Source organism: Bombina bombina, chromosome 1 (genome assembly GCF_027579735.1).
Source record: "Bombina bombina isolate aBomBom1 chromosome 1, aBomBom1.pri, whole genome shotgun sequence".
Taxonomy (NCBI): domain Eukaryota; kingdom Metazoa; phylum Chordata; class Amphibia; order Anura; family Bombinatoridae; genus Bombina; species Bombina bombina.
Genome location: NC_069499.1, coordinates 553,061,520 through 553,084,627, shown reverse-complemented (window position 1 = coordinate 553,084,627; position 23,108 = coordinate 553,061,520). Strand labels below are relative to the sequence as shown.

At 41.0% G+C, this 23,108-nt stretch overlaps 1 protein-coding gene across 1 annotated transcript in view; it reads left to right on the top strand.

Annotated features, from left to right (window-relative positions):
- LOC128645613 (aldehyde oxidase 2) overlaps nt 1–23,108 on the top strand; it is a 243,993-nt gene that overhangs the window by 170,336 nt on the left and 50,549 nt on the right. Inside the window, exons 22-25 of the mRNA XM_053698720.1 lie at nt 9,597–9,671; nt 9,962–10,014; nt 15,494–15,608; nt 16,137–16,202. Of these exons, the coding sequence (XP_053554695.1) occupies nt 9,597–9,671; nt 9,962–10,014; nt 15,494–15,608; nt 16,137–16,202 (309 nt within the window). The remainder of the gene's footprint in view (nt 1–9,596; nt 9,672–9,961; nt 10,015–15,493; nt 15,609–16,136; nt 16,203–23,108) is intronic.

Genomic DNA, 23,108 nt, shown 5'->3' with positions numbered 1-23,108 from the left:
GAGAGAGAGAGAGAGCAAAAGAGAGGGGAGAGAGAGAAAAAGAGAGGGGGAGGGAGATCAAAAGAGAGGGGGAGAGAGAGCAAAAGAGAGAGGGAGAGAGAGATCAAAAATAGGGGGAGAGAGCGGAAAAAAAGAGAGGGGGAGAGAGAGCAAAAGAGAGGGGAGAGAGTGCAAATGAGAGGGGGGAGAGAGACCAAAAGAGAGGGGGAGAGAGAGAGAGCAAGCAAAAGAGAGGGTGAGAGAGATAGCAGGCAAAAGAGAAGGCAGGAGAGTGCATAAGAGAGGGAGAGAGAGAGAGAGAGAGCAAAAGTGGGGAGAGCGCAGAAGAGAGGGGGAGAGAGCACAAAAGAGAGTGGGAGAGAGAGCAAAAGAGAGGGGGGAGAGAGACCAAAAGAGAGGGGAGAGAGAGCAAAAGAGAGGGGGGGGGTAGAGAGAGTGCAAAAGAGGGGGAGAGAGAGTGCAAAAAAGGGGGAGAGAGAGCAAAAGAGAGGAGGAGGCAGAGAGAGCAAAAGTGAGGGGGGAGAGAGAGCAAAATAGAGGGGAGAGTGCAAAAGGGAGGGGGGAGAGAGTGCAAAAAAAGAGGGGGAGAGAGAGTGCAAAAGAGGGGGAGAGAGAGAGCAAAAGAGAGGAGGAGACAGAGAGAGCAAAAGAGAGGAGGAGGCAGAGAGAGCAAAACAAAAGAGAGGGGGAGAAAGAGAGAGAGAGAGCAAAAGAAAGGGGAGAGAGAAAAAAGAGAGGGGGAGGGAGATCAAAAGAGAGGGGGAGAGAGAGCAAAAGAGAGAGGGAGAGAGAGATCAAAAATAGGGGGAGAGAGTGAAAAAAGAGAGGGGGAGAGAGAGCAAAAGAGAGGGGAGAGAGTGCAAACGAGAGGGGGGAAAGAGACCAAAAGAGAGGGGGAGAGAGAGAGAGCAAGCAAAAGAGAGGGTGAGAGAGATAGCAGGCAAAAGAGAAGGCAGGAGAGTGCAAAAGAGAGGGGGAGAGAGAGAGAGCAAAAGAGGGGAGAGCGCAGAAGAGAGGGGGAGAGAGCACAAAAGAGAGGGGGAGAGAGAGCAAAAGAGAGGGGGGAGAGAGACCAAAAGAGAGGGGAGAGAGAGCAAAAGAGAGGGGGGTAGAGAGAGTGCAAAAGAGGGGGAGAGAGAGTGCAAAAGAGGGGGAGAGAGAGAGCAAAAGAGAGGAGGAGACAGAGAGAGCAAAAGAGAGGAGGGAGAGAAAGCGAAAAAAAGATGGGGGGAGAGAGAGAGAGCAAAAGTGAGGGGGGAGAGAGAGCAAAAGAGAGGGGAGAGAGCAAAAGGGAGGGGGAGAGAGACCAAAAGAGAGGGGGAGAGAGATAGAGCAAGCAAAAGAGAGGGTGAGAGAGAGTGCAAAAGAGAGGGGGAGAGAGAGCAAAAGAGAGGAGAGAGGTGAGCGCAAAAGAGAAGGGGAGAGAGTGCAAAAGAGAGGGGGAGAGAGCGCAAAAGAGAGGGGATGAGAGAGAGCAAAAGAGAGGGGGAGAGAGAGCAAAATTGAGGGGGAGAAAGAGCAAAAGAGAGGGAGAGAGAGAACAAAAGAGAGGGGGGAGAGAGAGCAAAAGAGAGGGGGAGAGAGAGCAATAGAGAGGGGAAGAGAGAGCAAAATACAGGGGGAGAAAGAGCAAAAGAGAGGGGGAGAGAGATCAAAAGAGAGGGGGGAGAGAAAGGAGATAGAGCAAAAGAGAGAGGGAGAGAGAGAGCAAAAGATAGGGGGAGAGAGAGCGCAAAAGAGAGTGGGAGAGAGCGAAAAAGAGAGGGGGGAGAGAGAGAGCAAAAGAGAGGGGAGAGAGTGCAAAAGAGAGGGGGAGAGAGAAAAATAGAGGGGGGAGAGAGACCAAAAGAGAGTGGGAGAGAGAGCAAAAGAGAGGGGGAGAGAGAGTGCAAAAGAGGGGGAGAGAGAGCGAAAGAGAGGAGGAGACAGCGAGAGCAAAAGAGAGGAGGAGGCAGAGAGAGAGAGCAAAAGAGAGGGGAGAGAGATCAAAAGAGAGGGGGGGAGAGAGATCAAAAGAGAGGGGGGAGAGAGGAAAGAGAGCAAAAGAGAGAGGGGAGAGAGTGCAAACGATAGGGGGGAAAGAGACCAAAAGAGAGGGGGAGAGAGAGAGAGAGAGCAAGCAAAAGAGAGGGTGAGAGAGATAGCAGGCAAAAGAGAAGGCAGGAGAGTGCAAAAGAGAGGGAGAGAGAGAGAGAGAGAGAGAGAGAGAGAGAGAGCGCAGAAGAGAGGGGGAGAGAGCACAAAAGAGAGGGGGAGAGAGAGCAAAAGAGAGGGGGGAGAGAGACCAAAAGAGAGGGGAGAGAGAGCAAAAGCGAGGGGGGTAGAGAGAGTGCAAAAGAGGGGGAGAGAGAGTGCAAAAGAGCGGGAGAGAGAGAGCAAAAGAGAGGAGGAGACAGAGAGAGCAAAAGAGAGGAGGAGGCAGAGAGAGCAAAAGTGAGGGGGGAGAGAGAGCAAAAGAGAGGGGAGAGTGCAAAAGGGAGGGGGGAGAGACCAAAAGAGAGGGGGAGAGAGAGAGAGCAAGCAAAAGAGAGGGTGAGAGAAAGTGCAAAAGAGAGGGGGGAGAGAGAGCAAAAGAGAGGAGAGAGGTGAGCGCAAAAGAGAAGGGGAGAGAGTGCAAAAGAGAGGGGGAGAGAGCAAAATAGAGAGAGAGAGCAAAAGATAGGGGGAGAGAGAGCACAAAAGAGAGGGGGAGAGAGAGCAAAAGAGAGGGGGGAGAGAGACCAAAAGAGAGGGGAGAGAGAGCAAAAGCGAGGGGGGTAGAGAGAGTGCAAAAGAGGGGGAGAGAGAGTGCAAAAGAGCGGGAGAGAGAGAGCAAAAGAGAGGAGGAGACAGAGAGAGCAAAAGAGAGGAGGAGGCAGAGAGAGCAAAAGTGAGGGGGGAGAGAGAGCAAAAGAGAGGGGAGAGTGCAAAAGGGAGGGGGGAGAGACCAAAAGAGAGGGGGAGAGAGAGAGAGCAAGCAAAAGAGAGGGTGAGAGAAAGTGCAAAAGAGAGGGGGGAGAGAGAGCAAAAGAGAGGGTGAGAGAGATAGCAGGCAAAAGAGAAGGCAGGAGAGTGCAAAAGAGAGGGAGAGAGAGAGAGAGAGAGAGAGAGAGCGCAGAAGAGAGGGGGAGAGAGCACAAAAGAGAGGGGATGAGAGAGAGCAAAAGAGAGGGGGAGAGAGAGCAATAGAGAGGGGAAGAGAGAGCAAAATAGAGAGAGAGAGCAAAAGATAGGGGGAGAGAGAGCGCAAAAGAGAGGGGGAGAGAGCGAAAAAGAGAGGGGGAGAGAGAGAGCAAAAGAGAGGGGAGAGAGTGCAAAAGAGAGGGGGAGAGAGAAAAATAGAGGGGGGAGAGAGAGTGCAAAAGAGGGGGAGAGAGAGCAAAAGAGAGGAGGAGACAGAGAGAGCAAAAGAGAGGAGGAGGCAGAGAGAGAGAGGGCAAAAGAGAGTGGGGAGAAAGAGAGAGAGAGCAAAAGAGAGGGGAGAGAGAGCAAAAGAGAGGGGGGGGGAGAGAGATCAAAAGAGAGGGGGGAGAGAGGAAAGAGAGCAAAAGAGAGAGGGAGAGAGAGAGAGCAAAAGATAGGGGGGAGAGAGAGCAAGCAAAAGAGAGGGTGAGAAAGAGAGTGGGCAAAAGAGAAGGTGAGAGAGAGTGCAAAAGAGAGGGGGGAGAGAGAGAGAGCAAAGGAGAGGAGAGAGAGCGCAAAAGAGAGTAGGAGAGAGAGCAAAAGAGAGGGGGAGAGAGAGCAAAAGAGAGGGAGAGAAAAAGCAAAAGAGAGGGGGGGAGAGAGAGCAAAAGAGAGGGGGAGAGAGAGCCAAAGACAGGGGGGGAGAGAGATCAAAAGAGAGGGGGGAGAGACCAAAAGAGAGGGGGAGAGAGAGCAAGCAAAAGAGAGGGTGAGAAAGAGAGTGGGCAAAAGAGAAGGTGAGAGAGAGTGCAAAAGAGAGGGGGAGAGAGAGAGAGAGCAAAGGAGAGGAGAGAGAGCGCAAAAGAGAGTAGGAGAGAGAGCAAAAGAGAGGGGGAGAGAGTGCAAAAGAGGGGGAGAGAGAGTGCAAAAGAGGGGGAGAGAGAGCAAAAGAGAGGAGGAGACAGAGAGAGCAAAAGAGAGGAGGAGGCAGAGAGAGAGAGAGTGCAAAAGAGAGTGGGGAGAAAGAGAGAGAGAGCAAAAGAGAGGGGAGAGAGAGCAAAAGAGAGGGGGGAGAGAGATCAAAAGAGAGGGGGGAGAGAGGAAAGAGAGCAAAAGAGAGAGGGAGAGAGAGAGCAAAAGATAGAGGGGAGAGAGAGCAAGAAAAAGAGAGGGTGAGAAAGAGAGTGGGCAAAAGAGAAGGTGAGAGAGAGTGCAAAAGAGAGGGGGGAGAGAGAGAGAGCAAAGGAGAGGAGAGAGAGCGCAAAAGAGAGTAGGAGAGAGAGCAAAAGAGAGGGGGAGAGAGAGCAAAAGAGAGGGAGAGAAAAAGCAAAAGAGAGGGGGGAGAGAGAGCAAAAGAGAGGGGGAGAGAGAGCAAAAGACAGGGGGGGGAGAGAGATCAAAAGAGAGGGGGGAGAGACCAAAAGAGAGGGGGAGAGAGAGCAAGCAAAAGAGAGGGTGAGAAAGAGAGTGGGCAAAAGAGAAGGTGAGAGAGAGTGCAAAAGAGAGGGGGAGAGATAGAGAGCAAAGGAGAGGAGAGAGAGCGCAAACGAGAGTAGGAGAGAGAGAGCAAAAGAGAGGGGGAGAGAGAGCAAAAGAGAGGGAGAGAAAAAGCAAAAGATAGGGGGGAGAGAGAGCAAAAGAGAGGGGGAGAGAGAGCAATAGACAGGGGGGGAGAGAGATCAAAAGAGAGGGGGGAGAGAGAGGAGAGAGAGCAAAAGAGAGAGGGAGAGAGCAAAAGATAGGGGGAGAGAGAGCACAAAAGAGAGGGGGGAGAGAAAGCGAAAAAAAGATGGGGGGAGAGAGAGAGAGCAAAAGAGAGGGGAGAGAGTGCAAAAGAGAGGGGGAGAGAGAGAGAGCAAAAGAGAGGGGGGAGAGAGACCAAAAGAGAGGGGGAGAGAGAGCAAGAGAGAGGGGGTAGAGAGTGCAAAAGAGGGGGAGAGAGAGTGCAAAAGAGGGGGAGAGAGAGAGTAAAAGAGAGGAGGAGACAGAGAGAGCAAAAGAGAGGAGGCGGCAGAGAGAGCAAAAGAGAGGGGGGAGAAAGAGAGAGAGAGCAAAAGAGAGGGGAGAGAGAGCAAAAGAGAGGGGGGGAGAGATCAAAAGAGAGGGGGAAGAGAGAGGAGAGAGAGCAAAAGAGAGAGGGAGAGAGAGAGCAAAAGATAGGGGGAGAGAGAGTGCAAAAGTGAGGGGGGAGAGAGAGCAAAAAAGAGAGGGGGAGAGATCAAAAGAGAGGGGGGAGAGAGCAAAAGAGAGGGGAGAGAGTGCAAAAGAGAGGGGGGAGAGAGACCAAAAGAGAGGGGGAGAGAGAGAGAGCAAGCAAAAGAGAGGGTGAGCGAGTGAGCAGGCAAAAGAGAAGGCGAGAGAGAGTGCAAAAGAGAGGGGGAGAGAGAGAAAGCAAAAGAGAGGAGAGTGCAAAAGAGAGGGGGAGAGAGTGCAAAAGAGAGGGGGAGAGAGAGCAAAAGAGAGGGGGAGAAAGAACAAAAGAGAGGGGGTAGAGAGAGAGCAAAGAGAGGGGGAGAGAGAGCAAAAGAGAGGGGGAGAGAGAGCAAAATAGAGGGAGATAAAGAGCAAAAGAGAGGGGGGAGAAAGAGCAAAAGAGAGGGGAGAGAGAGAGGAGAGAGAGCAAAAGAGAGAGGGAGAGAGAGAGAGCAAAAGATAGGGGGAGAGAGAGCGCAAAAGAGAGGGGGGAGAGAAAGCGAAAAAGAGAGAGTGGGGGAGAGAGAGAGCAAAAGAGAGGGGAGAGAGCAAAAGAGAGGCGGAAGAGAGAGAGCAAACTAGAGGGGGGGAGAGAGCAAGGGGTGGGACCGCTGTACTGCAAAAAATGGCCCATGTACACGGGCTTTAGGACTAGTCTATAATAAACTACCAAGGGCCCTTAAAAGGGCGTTTTGTAGGGCAGTGTCCTAAAGAAATCGGCTCTTTTTCTACAAAAGAAAAACAAACAGCCCCTAACAGTATACAAACCCACAAAATAAGTAAAGTAAAACCTAATCTACCCATTGCCCTGAAAAGGGCATTTGTAAAGGGCATTCAGCTATTTTGCTGCCCATTAAAAATAAAAAATAAATCGCTATTCTAAAAAAAAACCAACACACCCAAAAAGAAAAAAAAACATTAAACAAAATAACAAATTATCCAAAATGATAAAAATGATTCCTATTCTAATACCCCGTTTTAAAAAAAACACCCCAAAATAAAAGAACCCTAATCTATAATAAACTACCAATAGCCCTTAAAAGGGCCTTTTGTAGGGCATTGCCCTAAAATACCCCCTAACATTACAAACTCCCAGCCCCCCAAACCCACAAAATAAAAACCTAACTAAAAAAACCTAAGCTACCCATTGCCCTGAGAAGGGCATTTGTATGGGCATTGCACTTAAACAGGCATTCAGCTCTTTTTCTTGCCCTTAAAAGGGCATTCAGCTCTTTTAAGATAACCCAAACCCTAATCTAAAAAAAAAACCCACCCAGTACAACCTTAAAAAAAAACTAAATCTAACCCCTCTTTAGGTACTCAAAGTTGCTGAAGTCCGGCTTGAACTATCTTCATCCCAGCGGCTCCATCTTCATCCAGGCGGATCCATTTTCATCCATCGCGGCACATGGATTCAAATGCAAGGTATCCCTTTTATACTGGGGGTACAATTGCATTCCTATTGGCTGAAAAATTTAAATCAGCCAATATGAATAAGGGCTGCTAAAATCCTCATTCCTATTGGCTGATTCGGATGAAGATGGAGCCGCTGGGATGAAGATTGTTCAAGCCGGACTTCAGCCACTGTAATTACCTAAAGAGGGATTAGTGTTAGGCTTTTTTTACGTTTTTTTTGGGTGTTTTTTTTTTTTAGATTAGGGTTTGGGCTATCTTAAAAGAGCTGAATGCCCTTTTAAGGGCAAGAAAAAGAGCTGAATGCCATTTTAAGGGCAATGCCCATATAAATGCCCTTTTCTGGGCAATGGGTAGCTTAGGTTTTTTTTTAGAGTTAGGTTTTAATTTTGGGGGGTTGGTTGGGTGGTGGGTTTTACTGTTGGGGGGTCTTTGTATTTTTTTACAGGGAAAAGAGCTGATTTCTTTAGGGCAATGCCCTACAAAAGGCCCTTTTAAAGGCTATTGGTAGTTTATTGTAGCCTAGGTTTTTTTTTATTTTGGGGGGGCTTTTTTATTTTGATAGGGCTATTAGATTAGATTAATTGTTTTTATTTTGAATAATTTTGTCTGTTATTTTTGTAATTTAGTATTTTTTTATTTTTTGTAATTTAGTATTTTTTTTATTTTTTTGTAATTTAGTATTTTTAATTTTTTTGAACTGTAGATTTAATGTTTTTAGTAGGGTTAGGGTTTTTTAATGTTTAATTTAATTAATTCAATTTGTAGTTATTTTAACTTTAGTCTAATAGTAATGTTAGTTTAATTTATAGTTTAAACTTAGTTTTTTTTATTTCACAGGTAAGTTTTTATTTATTTTAAGATAGGGATCTTGTAAATTTAATTTAAAGTTAGGGGGTTTGTTAGGTTTAGGGTCAATAGTTTGATTTAGTTTTTGTCGATGGGGGGTCTGGCGGTTTAGGGGTTAATAGGTTTATTTAGTGGTAGTGATGTGGGAGGCCAGAGGTTTAGGGGTTAATAACTTTATTTAGTTGCGGCGATATCGGGGAATGGTGGAATAGGGGTTAATATATTTATTATAGTGTGGGCAATGTTGGGGTGCGGAGGAATAGGGGTTAATAACTTTAGTATAGTGGCAACAATGTCAGGGAGCGGCGGAATAGGGGTTAATACATTTTATTACTGGCGGCGATGTCAGGAGCGGCAGATTATGGGTTAATAACTTTAATATAGGACTTGCGATTCGGGAGGGCCTCGGTTTAGGGGTTAATAGGTAGTTTATGGGTGTTAGTGTACTTTGTAACACTTTAGTTATGACTTTTATGTAACAGTTTTGTTGCGTAAAACTCATAACTACTGGTCTCACTCAAATAGTGATACGGATCATGTCGTTATAGGGTGTAATGCAAGCTTTTTAGCTTCACCGCAAAACTCGTTATGGCAGCTCTATGGGAATCCCATGAAAAAACATAATTTTTTTGAGTGCGGGGCTGTCGTTGCGTTACAGGCTAAAAGGCTTGCGGTACAGCTATACCGACAAGACTCGTAATGGCTGCGTTGCTGTTTTAACGCAGAAATGACAATTTTTTCAGCGTTAAAATACAAACGCAAAACTTGTAATCTAGGTGTTTGTTTGGTTCCCTACAGTAAGAAAAAAAAAAGTATATATTAATCTTTATAGATGAATTATCTCTCAAATTACGTGTCTACTGTCTTGCCAGCGTCGACTGTGGGTGATCATAGAATGTCTTGTATATTGTATATTACATACACCTATATGCTAAAACATTATAGGCACATGTATGATGGCACATCAGCTCCTCATAAAGTATGGATTTGTGTGTGTAAAATTATTTTGGTGGTTTTTGGCTTTGTTTTCTGGAATGTTCCAATCTTTTAACAGCATCCCCTAAATATGTGAAAACACGCAAATTATAATATAATCCACAAGTCTGGTTTTCTTATACACAGATTGGTTAAACATGGGAAGTACTATAAACAGGCTTTCAAAGGGAGATAAGTTATTATTGGGGTTATTGGGGACCCCACTGCCTGATGTGGTTTAATTCAGTTTGATACAATTAACCAGTAATATCAGTTCATGATATGAGTGTAACAGTTCATATCACTTTGCTTTATTCTATAAATAAGCAAACTGGAATAATACATTTTGATGTTTACATTTTTCTGTTTTATATTTTAAAATTTTTATTAAACCAGGAAACTACTGTTTTTTTTTCTTAACATGTGACCTAAGCATGTACAAATCTGTAAACATTAAATAATAATAATAAAAATAATAAATACATACATAAAAAGTGTGTGAACAATCAAGTTTTACTCTTAAAAAGGCCAAACATTAATTCAAAATTTCAAAGCTGTTGCAATAGATCCATCTAAAATATGACAAAATAAAACTGCTAGAAAATTATTTTCTAGTGGAATGAAATGATGCTTTAAAATTCTGTCAGTTGAAAGTAGTGGGTGGTGTATACAGTCACTGCTAAAACCATGTGGTAAGCTTCATAATGATTTGGAATTAAAACCTTGTAAAAAGCTATGCAAAACACATTGCACAGCTCTTGAAATGAATTGAAATAGACCCATATGTGTGTAATTTGTCTGGACACAAAGGAAGCATAAACGTTACACATCTATGAGAGAACTTATGGTTAAGAATAAACATCTGTCTCAGTAGAAGTGACCAGAGGCCTCATATTGCACCTATGAGTTGAATTATAACAGATAATGGTGTTGGTAACAGAAAATCCATAAAACAAATTACTTGCACTAACAAATCCCCATTTGTGTTTTTGTTTATAGTATTCTTAAGCATTGTTTTCCTAATCTAGATAAATACACAATTTGACTTTAAAATCTGTATACAGGAAGCTTGCCAGATTCTCCTACAACGCTTGCAGCCAATTATCAGTATGAATTCTGAGGCTACGTGGAAGGATTATGTGAGTGTGCACAAATTTTACACAATTGACTAATAATTTACTATTAATCCAACCAAATTAATATATATATATTTTGGTATACAAATCTAGAAATAATATTACTAATGCCACAGATTTTTTTTATCTCCCTAAATATTAACTAACTAACTAATGTATTTTTTAAGTGAAGCTAATCATTAACATATAGGGATTTTTCTATAATGTTGCCGTATTGTAAAAACATTTCATAGTATTTGTAATTATTCCTACTTCATCCTTCTTTCTCCACCGCATGTATCTAATCTACACAGGTGCAAGAAGCTTTCCGACTCAGGATCTGCCTGTCTGCCACTGGTCATTACAGGTAAACTCTTTGTAGTAGACCACTTGTTACATAGAGAGAACTTGCTGTTTGTCTGTGTGAATTTGACTTCCGCTTGCATAAAGAGATTTACATAAGTTGGCAAAATTATGATTTCCTAATTATTATTTTAAGAGTTAAAAGTGTTTAGTCAAATATTGATACTGATTTAGATTTGCATTTTTCATAAATAACTATCTTAAAAGCGATATAAAAGTCACAATTAAACATTTATGAAGAAAGAGCACACAATTCAAGAGGCTTTTGAATTTACTTCTATTATCAAATATATTTTGTACTCTGGATATCCTTTGTTGATATGGGGTTGATGGGCTCAGATGCAGCAATGCATTACTGGGAGCTAGCAGGTGATTGGTGGCTACACTTATTTATCTCTTATCATTGGCTCTCCAGATGTATTCAGCTAGATTTAAAGGGCTAAACACGGTTATATAAAAGCAATAATACAGTAATAAAATGCTCTAACACATTAGAGCATTTTCTTTTTCCACTTTTATGTCCCTTTAATGAGAAGTTATGTTTTGGCCGCATTTATGTTTGAAGCAATTTACTATGTTCTAATTATTGCTACACTATGAGGAGGTTCGCTGTAGTAGCACCTACAGATATTCAGCATTCTAAATGGAATGGGGTAGCTGGTAGCTTGCCGTGATGTGTGTCTCATCTGAAGGTTTGCACTGTTTCCTCACTTTGAGCTCGATGATATATTTTTCACCAGCTCAAACCTTCTTTTTCTCGCTGACACTCGCAGCGCTGCCCCGGAGCAATGATCGTAAAAAAGGGGCAGTCCCTGCGAGTTGAGAGATGGCTTCTATTAAAAGTAATGAAGCTCGCTGGATAGGGAAACTTCGCTCCTTAGTGCGAAGTTAGCAGGGAGAGCACTTTAAAATTAAAATCATGCAGCCAATATAACTCACATTACGCTGCTTTCTGCTTATAGCATCTTACATTCGCCTATATTTTAGTATGAATTTGTTTTTCTATTGGGGTTATAAGTGTTCGTATTGTTTTGACAAAAGCTTGCCACCTTTTAGTTGGCGAAAAAAAACTGTGATATATGCAGTGCGAAAATCTTTATAGAATTATGCTGGGATTAGTGAGACATTGTCATATACGCCCATGGAACGCCCATGTTCAGCCCATTTTACGAAAAAACAACAATTACGCTTTGCATTTTGTATTTATAAATTCAAATTTCTGTGTGATTTTTGCACATCCAGTGTACTACAATTACGCTGTGAATATTTAATTTGATTTATTCCTGTGAAAATTACATACTAATTTTACGTTTTTGTTAACATGCGATTTTTGGTTAAGAATTTTGTTACGATTTTTGATGCACCTTAACAAAACAACTTTTCCCTGCTTATCTTTGTGTACATGGTTCAAATATTTGTTTTGTATAATGTGCACATTTCAAATGAAAATGCAGTATACGCCCCTTAGCGAGACACCCTGTTTTCAGGGTAAAAAATGGCTTTAGATCCTTCCACCAGGGAAATAGAAGGACTGGCGAGTATTCATTAATAATCTCGCCAGCCCAGAGAGCTTTCAATCATCGAGCCCTTTGTCATGTGTTTGAGACAAGTTTATTTCAGTTTATCATTGCACCTCTGAAGACTTCATTACCTTGGCAGCTATGAGGTTAATAATTTTTAATGAAAACCTACACTCATTCTTGCACTGACATTTCCCTTTCTATCTACTTTAATTCATTAGGGAACATGAGGCTTAAGTGGCTAGGGCATATCTACCAGCAGTGCAGGGGGCTCATTAATAACTAAATGCACAAGGGCAGTGTCAAGAAAGCAGTATTCTGCCTGGACAAGGTAGCTGTAATTCTAGTTCTGGACAAGTATGTATTACATGGTATGTGGTGACTGAGGATAGTTGTAAAGCTGTAATGGGGCAATGTTTATTTATTTTATCAAATGAATGGGGAAGATAAAATGCCTAAGATGCACTCAACTTGATTATTGATAAATACCCTAGTTTGGTTTAGCCTTAGTCTACTCTACTAGCTCTGTCATTGGTGTCACGTACTTACTTTTAAAGGGAGAGTCAACACCAAAATTGTTATTGTTTAAAAAGATAGATAACGCCTTTACTACTCATTCCTCAGCTTTGCACAAACAACATTGTTATATTAAAATGCTTTATAACATTTTGACCTCTAAATTTCTGCCTGTTTCTAAGCCAAAGTCAATAGATAATAAATAAATGTGATCAGGGGGCTGTCAAAAGAGGCTTAGATACATAGTAATCACAGAGGTTAAAAGTATATTAATATAACCATGTTGGCTGTGCAAGACTGGGGAATGGGTAAAAAAAGGATTATCTATCTTTTTAAACAATAAATATTTTGGAGTTGACTGTCCCTTTAAATACATTTAATTGTATCACTATTGAATAAAAAGGGGGGGCTGGGGGCAAGTGGGTAAAAAATAAAAATTATAGGGCAAAAGTAATAATCAAATAGTACCAGTATATAGGCCCTATAATTTAAGAGAAAGGCTGGAAAGATACATTTGTATGTACCATTAATTGCAGAGACAAAAAGAGATCTTGCAAGAAAAGGGCCAGGCCTGCCTTACTCTAGAAAGATATCTTAATAGATACCCACTGATTTTAAATTATCAACTTATTGTAATAAGATTATATTAGAAAACAACACAATGTGTCATAGGGTAAATGGAACCACAAATACCCAATAGAAGTTACTTGTATGATTAAAAAATGTCTCAAAAAGAAAAACCATTCATACTGAAAAACTTTATTGGAGACAAAAGTGAAGTCCAACAGGACTCAGACAAACACTCACACATACACTGGTTAAAAATAGCTCCAGCTCTTATATATAATTTAAGTATTAGATATATAGCGAGGGGAACAGAAATAATGATGTTGCAGTTATCTCTGCAAATGATACTCTCAAGGATAACCGGTATAAGTCAATGTTATGAGATTCCCTAGAGTATCAATTGTCTGCAAAATAACTTAACACAGTAAATTATGGATTATTGGATGGTGTATTACTGTGATAATAGCCAGGGTTTATATATAGCAATTTAGCAGTCAAGTTGCGTGTTTAATATCTCAAAATGCTTGATTTTTGTGTAAAATTAAAGTGAACAAAAATTGCACCTGATATGCTAGGAAGGGGTTACATATGTTCCATTATGACTGGAAACTTTGATTCAGCTGTGTTAAAGTGACACTGGCATAACCTGTTCAGTATCATATAGCCCAGTATTGTAAATAGTTTGAACAGTATCTGCGTTAAGGTTAAATAAATAATCTTGGATATAAAATATTTGTTTGATACAAAATAGCACCAAGCTGATAGCCAAGTTAATATAAAGTATACCTTAGTAGCAGAAAGTTATTCGCTAGGCTGAACATATATTGTTAACATTGCTAGTTCAATAAAAAAGTGCAATTGTGTTGCGATATATAAAGAGGTACTACAAGCTATAATAGTAAATATTTTGTACTATATATGTTAGTACCGATTATTGTATCGTTTTATATTAGTTACTTGCATATAATGAACCCAGCACTGATATCAAGTTACCACCTTGATTACCAGACACATATTAGTGAAGATATTAAAAACATATAGTAAACCCTATACTGATATCAAGTAGTCCCCTCGATTACCAGACACATATAAGTGAAGATATTGTGAACTTTTTGTTGTTCAGATTTGCAAAATAAGAGACCCACGTAACGACTGGCTAATTAAAGCCTCTTCTATAGCGGAGGCTTAATTAATGTTACTTCTGGCTAACGAAAGTCAAACATTCATACCACCATCTACAAAAGTCTCTACTATATCGGAGACTGTGTTAATATTATCCTGTTCAAGTTTCACACACGCATATATATAATGAATATAGAAAATATTATATCGAGCGAGCAACTAAAAACAGTGAGGTACTATGACCTCGTGAACAGTGCCCCTGACGCACGTTTCACATAACGCTTCCCCCTCTGAAGAAGCGTTATGTGAAACGCGCGTCTCTTTTTGTCTCTGCAATTAATGGTACATACAAATTTAATTGTATCAGCAGTCCCCCTGTCATTCTGAGTGAAAACTCTAAGGGGTTCTTTAGGGCATTGCTTTAAAATTTTCCCTTTGACGTAGTGGCTTTTAGCTATGCTACTGGTGGTGGGTATTGGGAAGGATATGATAGAAGGACAGGGTTACTGTGAAGATGTTAAATGAAAGATACAGACTTGTATGGGGGTAAAAATGAGAGTGAAATTGACAGCATGGAATAGTATAAGGAGGTAAAAAAGAGACAAGTACATTGGTAATACATGAATAAAAGTCAGTAAGGCTTCCTAGACCCTTGGATCAGTTTGTATTTGTATCCAGTGCAGCCCCCATTGTTGTAGCTATGGTTATATACACACAATGCTATATCCAGCACCCAGAGCTTCCATTCATGTGCCATATTGCATTGCAGAATAGATGACATTTCTGGACAGTCTTCATTAAAGCTGTGTAGTAATGTTATATAACTGAAGCACCCAAACAGTTTATTAAGGTAAAAGGAATGATATATGTTTATGTTGGCAAACAATGCACTAATTTAGTTTTTCTTTAATTATGGATTCTATAACATTTGAATGTTTCTTCCTAGTTCCTACTTCAAGCTTCCTCATAAGTCACTCCCACTTAACATTGTTACCATGGGTTTCTCCTAGACACCAGGGTGGTAACATAGATACACATACCTTGAAGTTGAACATTTGAATTCTTTAACTAAGAAACATTAAAGGGACACTGAACCCAAATTTTTTCTTTCGTGATTCAGATAGAGCATGCAATTTTAAACAACTTTCTAATTTACTTCTATTAGCAATTTTTCTTTGTTCTCTTGCTTTCTTTATTTGAAAAAGAAGGCATTTAAGCTATTTTTTTGGTTCAGCACCATGGAAAGCACTTGTTTATTGGTAGGTGAATTTACCCACCAATCAGCAAGAACAACACCGTGTGTTCACCAAAAATGGGCCGGCATCTAAACTTACATTCTTGCATTTCAAATAAAGATACCAAGAGAATGAAAAGAATTTGATAATAGGAGTAAATTAGAAAGTTGCTTAAAATTGCATGCTCTATCTGAATCACGATAGAAAAAAAAAATTGGGTTCAGTGTCCCTTTAATTTTAATGAAGGTATATTAAACTGGAACCTAATCATTCTACAATTACCTCACTTCTGTGGTTGGCATGTCCATTCTTCATTCACCTGCAGAGAACCTTACATTAATTAGGCTGACACTTTTGCTACAAAATGTAAATACATTGTAAATATTTTAGTAATTTCTTAAGATTCTCAAAATTTTTATTGGTTTATTAGGATTCCATATGGTGAAATGTATCATTGTAAGGAAGAAAATATGCTGTGTCTATGATTATGTTTTTATAGTAATCCTGGTGACCTTCTTTGCAGGAATGCTGAAACAAACTTAGACTGGGGCCTTAAGGAAGGCACAGAGAGCCCAGATTTTATATTTGGAGCAGCGTGTTCTGAGGTGGAGTTAAATTGCCGCACAGGAATGCACAAGGTAAAAGCGAATGTAGAGGAATCTTTATGCAGTGAGTTTAATTTGGGGAATTGTATACAGGAACTTGAAGTAAGTGCTACAGAATATACACATCCTTTCACAAATGATTATTTTAAAAGTTATCACATCTTTAGTTATATTTTTTAGTGCAAGAAGTCTGGAGCATATGCTTGTCACACCTGCGCTGAATCCTACATATATTAATAGTGGGAAAAAAGTTTTTAAGTAGACTTAACTCAATCGTGAGCAAAAACAAATTCCTTCAAATGCAATACAGAGAAACTGCAACATCCCTCCACTGCAAAGAAATATAGCTAGTGTTGACCTAGCCCCCCAAAGTGCAACAAACCACTGATGTCCTACTCCCCCAAACCAAAATGAATCCCACAGCAATACTCCAGTATTGCAGTTTCTGGTTGCTTGGCTCAGTGATGCGCTATAAGGATTTCCTATTATTTGAGTTGTTTATAGCAACATGTAACTAAATAACTGTGAGTTTGTGTATTAAAACACTTATTCTATTTGCAGAACTTAAGAACGGATATTGTTCTGGATGTTGGCTCAAATATTAGTCAAGATGTGGATGTAGACCAGGTAAGTAGAGTTTAAAAGTACATTTCTGTTTAATATACCAACAATAAGAATACAAATTACATTGTTATTGTTACATGCATAATATCAACTGCTGAATATAAATCTATTTGAAGAAAATCAAGCTCAAGCTAAACAATAAATAAACTAATTAAGACATTGAAAGTATTCACCCTTTTATCGCAATCTGGCACCACTTTTGGGAGTATGGACCTCACATTCTTCTATCTTGGTTTGTATGCTCATAGCATGTTTATATATACTGTATATATTGTATATCCTTTATAGCTTTAGGAAATGTGTCTGATCTTTATCCAATGCCAAGTGTTTTCTGGATGTTATGACTAATATTTGCAATCAGATACTTAAAAAAACATGGAGTCAAAATTAGAGTTTAATAGTTTGGTAGAGAATACAAATTTAAGAGACTTTTCAATTTACTTGCGTCATTAAATGATTTATTTGTTTTCTTGGTATTATTTGTTGACAAGCATCAGGGTGGATTTGATTTAAATCAAATTGATTTAAATCAAGATTTAAATCACTAGTCTATAAGATCGATTTATATTATGGTTTTTATTTTTAGAATAACAACTTTTCATATTATGCTTCCATTACCATTACTGGTTTGGTTATATATCATTAGATATGCATAAATAGCTCATTGAAATGAATTAAATTATTGGGAGGTGAACTATCTCCAGTTTAATTGGTTAATCATTCATATTTGATCAACTATGCAGCTGTACTTTATCGGAAGGAGAAAAAATAATGATTACCTTAATAACAATTTAAATAGTTGTATTTAAAGAGACATAATAGGACATGCAGTCATAGGAGACAGGGAAGGCAGTGCCATATGGGGCCAAAGTTAAATTGAATTTGAATAAAAAAAAAAAAAAAGAAGTAAAATAAAAAAAAATAACCCCCCCCATGTAATGCTATGGAGAGGTAGCGTACAGGACAGCTTCTCTCCATTGCGCTTCATGGATAATAGCATTAGCCATTCTGAAGCACCAACTATTGGTTGTTAAATTAATAGGACATGCAGTCATAGGAGACAGGGAAGGCAGTGCCATATGGGGCCAAAATTAAATTGAATTTGAATAAAAAAAAAAAAAAAAGAAGTAAAATAAAAAAAAATAACCCCCCCCCCATGTAATGCTATGGAGAGGTAGCGTACAGGACAGCTTCTCTCCATTGCGCTTCATGGATAATAGCATTAGCCATTCTGAAGCACCAACTCTTGCTGCCTCCTAGCGAGGAAGCCAATCAGAGACAGTTATGTTCTCCTGGTGATTGACAGCACCAGGAGAACGTGACCGGTGCTGATTGGCATGCGCAAGGGAGCCCCAAAGAGGAAGTGCCTGGTGGGAAGCCTCCTGAGTCCTGATCATGTGGAGTCTGAGCGGACTGTCACTGAATGTAACAGAAGAGTTGCAGTCTTATTCTCAGCCCTCAGTAAGTAACTGTCTTTTGATTTTTGTAGGGGGTAGGGTCATGGGGGGGCACGGAGGGGCAGATTGAGGGGGCATCATTTTATTGCAGGTGAACTGGGGCATCATTTTATTGCTGGGGCATCATTTATTTGCAGGGGGCTGGGGGCATCATTTTATTGCAGGGGGGCTGGGGGCATCATTTTATTGCTGGGGCATCATTTTTTGCAGGAGGGCTGGGGGCATTATTTTATTGCAGGGGACTGGGGGCATCATTTTATTGCAGGGGACTGGGGGCATCATTTTATTGCAGGGGGCTGGGGGCATCATTTATTGCATGGGGGCATCATTTTATTGCTGGGGCATAATTTTTTTGCAGGGGGCTGGGGGCATCATTTTATTGCAGGGGGGCTGGGGGCATCATTTATTGTAGGAGGCTGGGGGCATCATTTATTGCAGGGGCCTTGGGGCATCATTTTATTGCTGGGGAATCATTTATTGCAGGGGGCTGGGGGCATCATTTATGGCTGGGGGCATCATTTTATTGTAGGGGGACTGGGGCATCATTTTTTTTCAGGGGGCTGGGGCATCATTTTATTTCAGGGGACTGGGGCATCATTGTGTTGCAGTGGGGCTGGGAGCATCATTTATTGCAGGAGGATGGGGGCATAATTTTAATGCAGGGAGCTGGGGGCATCATTTTATTGCAGGTAACTGGGGGCAACATTTTATTGCTGGGGGCATCATTTATTGCAGGGGGGCTGGGGGCATCATTTTATTGCTGGGGCTGGGGGCATCATTTGATTGCAGGGGGGCTGGGTGCATAATTTATTGCAGGGGGCTGGGGGCATCATTTTATTGCAGGGGGCTGGGGGCATCATTTTATTGATGGGAGCAACCATTTTATTGCAGGGGTGCTGGGGCATCATTTATTGCAGGGGGCTCGGGGCATAATTTTATTGCAGGTGGCTGAGGGCATAATTTTATTGCAGTAGGTTGGGGGCATCATTTTATTGCAGGGGGGCTGGGAGCATCCTCTATGACTAGGGCATAATTTTATTGCTGGTGGGCTGGGGGCATCATTTATTACAGGGGGCTGGGGGCATCATTTATTACAGGGGGCTGGTGGCATCATTTATTGCAGGGGGCTGGAGGCATAATTTATGGCTGGGGGCATCATTTTATTGCAGGGGGGCTGGGGGAATAATTTTTTGCAGGGGGACAGGGTGAATCATTTATTGCGAGGGCATAATTTATTACAGGGAGGCTGGGAGCATCATTTTATTGCAGGGGTATTGGGGACATCATTTTATTGCAGGGGGGCAGGGAGAATCATTTATTGTAAGGGGGCTGGGGCATTATTTATAGCTGGGGGCATCATTTTATTGCAGGGGGGCTGGGGGAATCATTGATTGCTGGGGGGCTAGGGGCATAACTTATTAAAGGGGGGCTGGGGCATCATATATTGCAGGGTGGCTGGGGGGATAATTTATTGCAGGTGGGCTGGGGGATCATTTATGGCTGGGGCATCATTTTAGTGCAAGGGGGTGGGGGAATCATTTATTGCTGGGGGCTGGGGGAATAACTTATTAAAGGGGGGCTGGGGCATCATTTATTGCAGGGAGGCTGGGGCATCATTTATGGCTGGGGGCATAATTTTATTGCAGGGGGGCTGGGGGAATCATTTATTGCAAGGGGGCTGGGGGCATCATTTCATTGCAGGGGAGCTGGGTCAATAATTTATTGCAGATGGGCTGGGAGCATTATTTTATTGCAGTGGGGCTGGGAGCCTCATTTATTGCAGGGGGGCTGGGGACATATACTGTGCATATATAAACATGTATTGCATGTGCATACCTTTTGCAATGAGGTGCTTAAGTGTTGATATATACTGTGCATATATAAACATGTATTGGACTGGTTAATGATTTAATGATTTTAAAATATTATATTAGCCTAAAGCCTTTTATCTGCTGAACTAGGAAGCAGTGGTCATATAAATTAGGCAAATATATTTTTAAATCATTAAACATTCAATTTCGAAACTGCTTGTCACACAGTCACAGACTTTATTTATTTATCAGACCACTGCTTCCCTAGTTCAGCAGATAAAAGGCTTTAGGCAAATATAATATTTTAAAATGATTAATCAGTCCATTTCTAAACTGCTAGCCACTCTCAATAACAAAATAATTTAATTGACTTGGAGACATTAAAGGGACATGCAATTGTAAACAACTTTATAATTTACATCCATTAAAGGGACAGTCTACACAAGAATTTTTATTGTTTAAAAAGATAGATAATCCCTTTATTACCCATTACCTAGTTTTGCACAACCAACACAGTTATATTAATACACATTTTACCTCTGTGTTTACCTTGTATCTAAGCCTCTGCAAACTGCCCCCTTATTTCAGTTCTTTTGACAGACATCCATTTTAGCCAATCAGAGCTGGCTCACCTGAACTCCACATGCGTGAGCACAGTGTTATCTATATGACACACATGAACTAACACCCTCTAGTGGTGAAAAACTGTCAAAATGCCCTGAGAAGAGGTGACCTTCAAGGACTTAGTGTTAGGGTGCCAGGAATCAGACTGAGACGAGAAGTGCAAAAATGCGAATAGTCAGATGAGCCAAGTCAGGAGCCAAAGTGAGTAGTCAGACGAGCCAAGTCAAGAGCCAAAGCGAGTAGTCAGACGAGCCGGAATCAGGAACAAGGAGAACAGCAGAGTCAGGAACAAACCAGGGATCAGGAACCAGGAGGGACGTCAGACAGCCAGGTAATACACAGGAGCTCTCACAAACAGGTCTGAGACAATGCAAGGGCAAAGCATACTGAACAGAGGCCCTTTAAATAATAAGTGATGACATCACAATTCTGAGACTGCATTCTGTCTCACACTGATGATGTACACCAGTCTGGCCATAAAAGGAAGTGCAGGAAATGAGCAGCATCATACAGTATGCACCAGAGTCAGCAAGAGAGGTGAGTAAAATGGCTGCCAGCAGCACATGGCAAACAAAGCAGGGAAAAAACCCTGACAGTACCCTCCCCTCAACGACCCCTCCCCTGCGGGAGGACAAAAGGCTTATTGGGGAAAAGGGCATGAAAGGCACGGAGGAGGGCGGGAGCATGGACATCAGAGGAGGGAACCCATGAACGCTCCTTCGGACCGTAGCCCTTCCAGTGAACCAAATACTGTACGCGGCCCCTGGACATATGAGAGTCAATAATGCTGCTGACCTCATACTCCTCATGGTTGTCAACAAAGATAGCACAGTCCAAAAAATTCAGCAGCACTCACCACTATGTAGAAAATTCCATTTTTATTGGGATATTTCGAAATAGAAAAGACAACGTTTCGGACCTCTAGTCCTTAGTCATGTCAATACATAAATGCAGGTAACACACCTTAATATAGGGATAGGGGTTAATAACCACACCTACTTAATTAACAATTCACCTGTGCATACACACACATTTTTTCTTTGCAGTGTTACTTGTCCTTGAGAAGGATGCGCCATCTAGTGGTAGATATATAGTAATACACATTTAAAAAGACAACTATTACATATTGTTGCAAAAATAACAACAATTACAGAGTATTAGATACAGAGACTAATCCTATTGAAATATTTACAAAAAAACAGATAAATCATATTCTTTATTCATACCAACAGGTGCCATGGTTTCTAATTTATTAATCCAGAATACTTCCTTCTGTTTTAGAAAAAGCTCCCTATTACCACCCCTTCTGGGTAAACTAATCTGGTCAATTATTTGAAACCTTAATTGACATACCCTGTGTTCTGCCTGAATAAAGTGTTCAGCTACTGGATTTTTTATTTTGCCATTTCTGATGTCTGATTTGTGTTCACATATCCTGTCACGGACCATCCTGGTGGTCTCCCCGATGTAACTCCGCCCACATGGGCATTTAATCATGTAAATGGCAAATGTGGTTCTACATGTAAATAAACCCCTGATGTTATATTTCTTGCCTGTATGTGGATGATAGAAAAATTTACCCTTCACCATATTATTGCAACTAGCACAGCCTAAACATGGGTAGCATCCCATATTTTTATCTGTAATATAGCTCTGTATTTTAGTTTTAGCAGTACCTATATCGGCCCGAATTAGCCTATCTCTAAGATTCTTACTTCTTTTATAAGCCGGCATGAATTCTGACTGAAACTCAGTTACATGAGGGTTACATTGGCTCAATATGTGCCAGTGTCTCCTAAGAATAGAATTAATGTTACTGCTTAATGAGTTAAACTTTGTAACAAAGACAACCCGATTTTGTTTCATCTTAACTTTAGGTTTTGTTGTCTCAAGTAAGCTGTTACGTGACACTGTTGCCACTTCTTCAATTTCTTTGTTAACTAAATCACTGGGATACCCCCTCACTATAAATTTGTCACCCATTTGGTTCAATCTCTGTCTCACAAATTTGTCCTCTGACACAATTCTTCTCACTCTCAAGAGTTGACTGCGAGGTAAAGACCTTTTAAGGGATTCTGGGTGAAAGCTATTAAAGTGAAGCAGGCTGTTTTTATCAGTGGGCTTGGTAAACAGGTCTGTTTCAAAACTATTGCCTGATTTATAAACTTTAGTGTCAAGAAATTCAATACTTTCCTCACTGTGCTTAAGTGTAAACTTGATATGTGTAGTTGCACTATTCAGCTGATTAGCAAACTCCCATAGGGATCCAATGTCACCCAACCACACTCCAAATATATCATCTATGTAGCGCCACCAAGTGGCGCCACATAGAATGAAGAGATTGTTCTCAAAGACAAATCTCTCCTCAAAGATGTTCATAAATATATTTGCGTATGTTGGGGCGACATTGGATCCCATGGCCGTACCCTGTCTCTGAATGTAAAATTCATCCTGAAACAGAAAGTAATTACACCTAAGCACAATTTCAAGAAGTTCCAGAACAAAATCAATTTGACAACTGTTGAACGTGCTGTACTGTTGCAACACTTTTTTTACTGCTCCTATACCAGATGCATGTGTTATAGAAGTGTATAGACTTGATACATCTAGAGTATATAAGATACTTTTCTCCGTTGCAATGTTTAAATCATTTAATTTAATCAGAAAATTACTGGTATCTTTAATGTAGGAGTTGGATAATTCTACAAAGGGTCTTAAAATGTGATCAAGATAGATAGAGATGTTAGAACACACAGAATTCATGCTGGAAATAATAGGTCGCCCTGGGGAGGCCTGTAAGTTTTTATGGACCTTAGGTAAGGTATATAGTACTGGTGTTTGTGCATGTTCACGAGATAGGAACATAATTTCCTTTTTACCAATGATGCCATTTTTAAAGGCAAATAGAACCTTTTGATTAATTTCTTTTTCGATATTAAAAATTGGATTATATGGTAAACATTGGTAAACCTCGTTATCAGATAATTGGGACTTAATTTCTTTCACATAGTAATCTT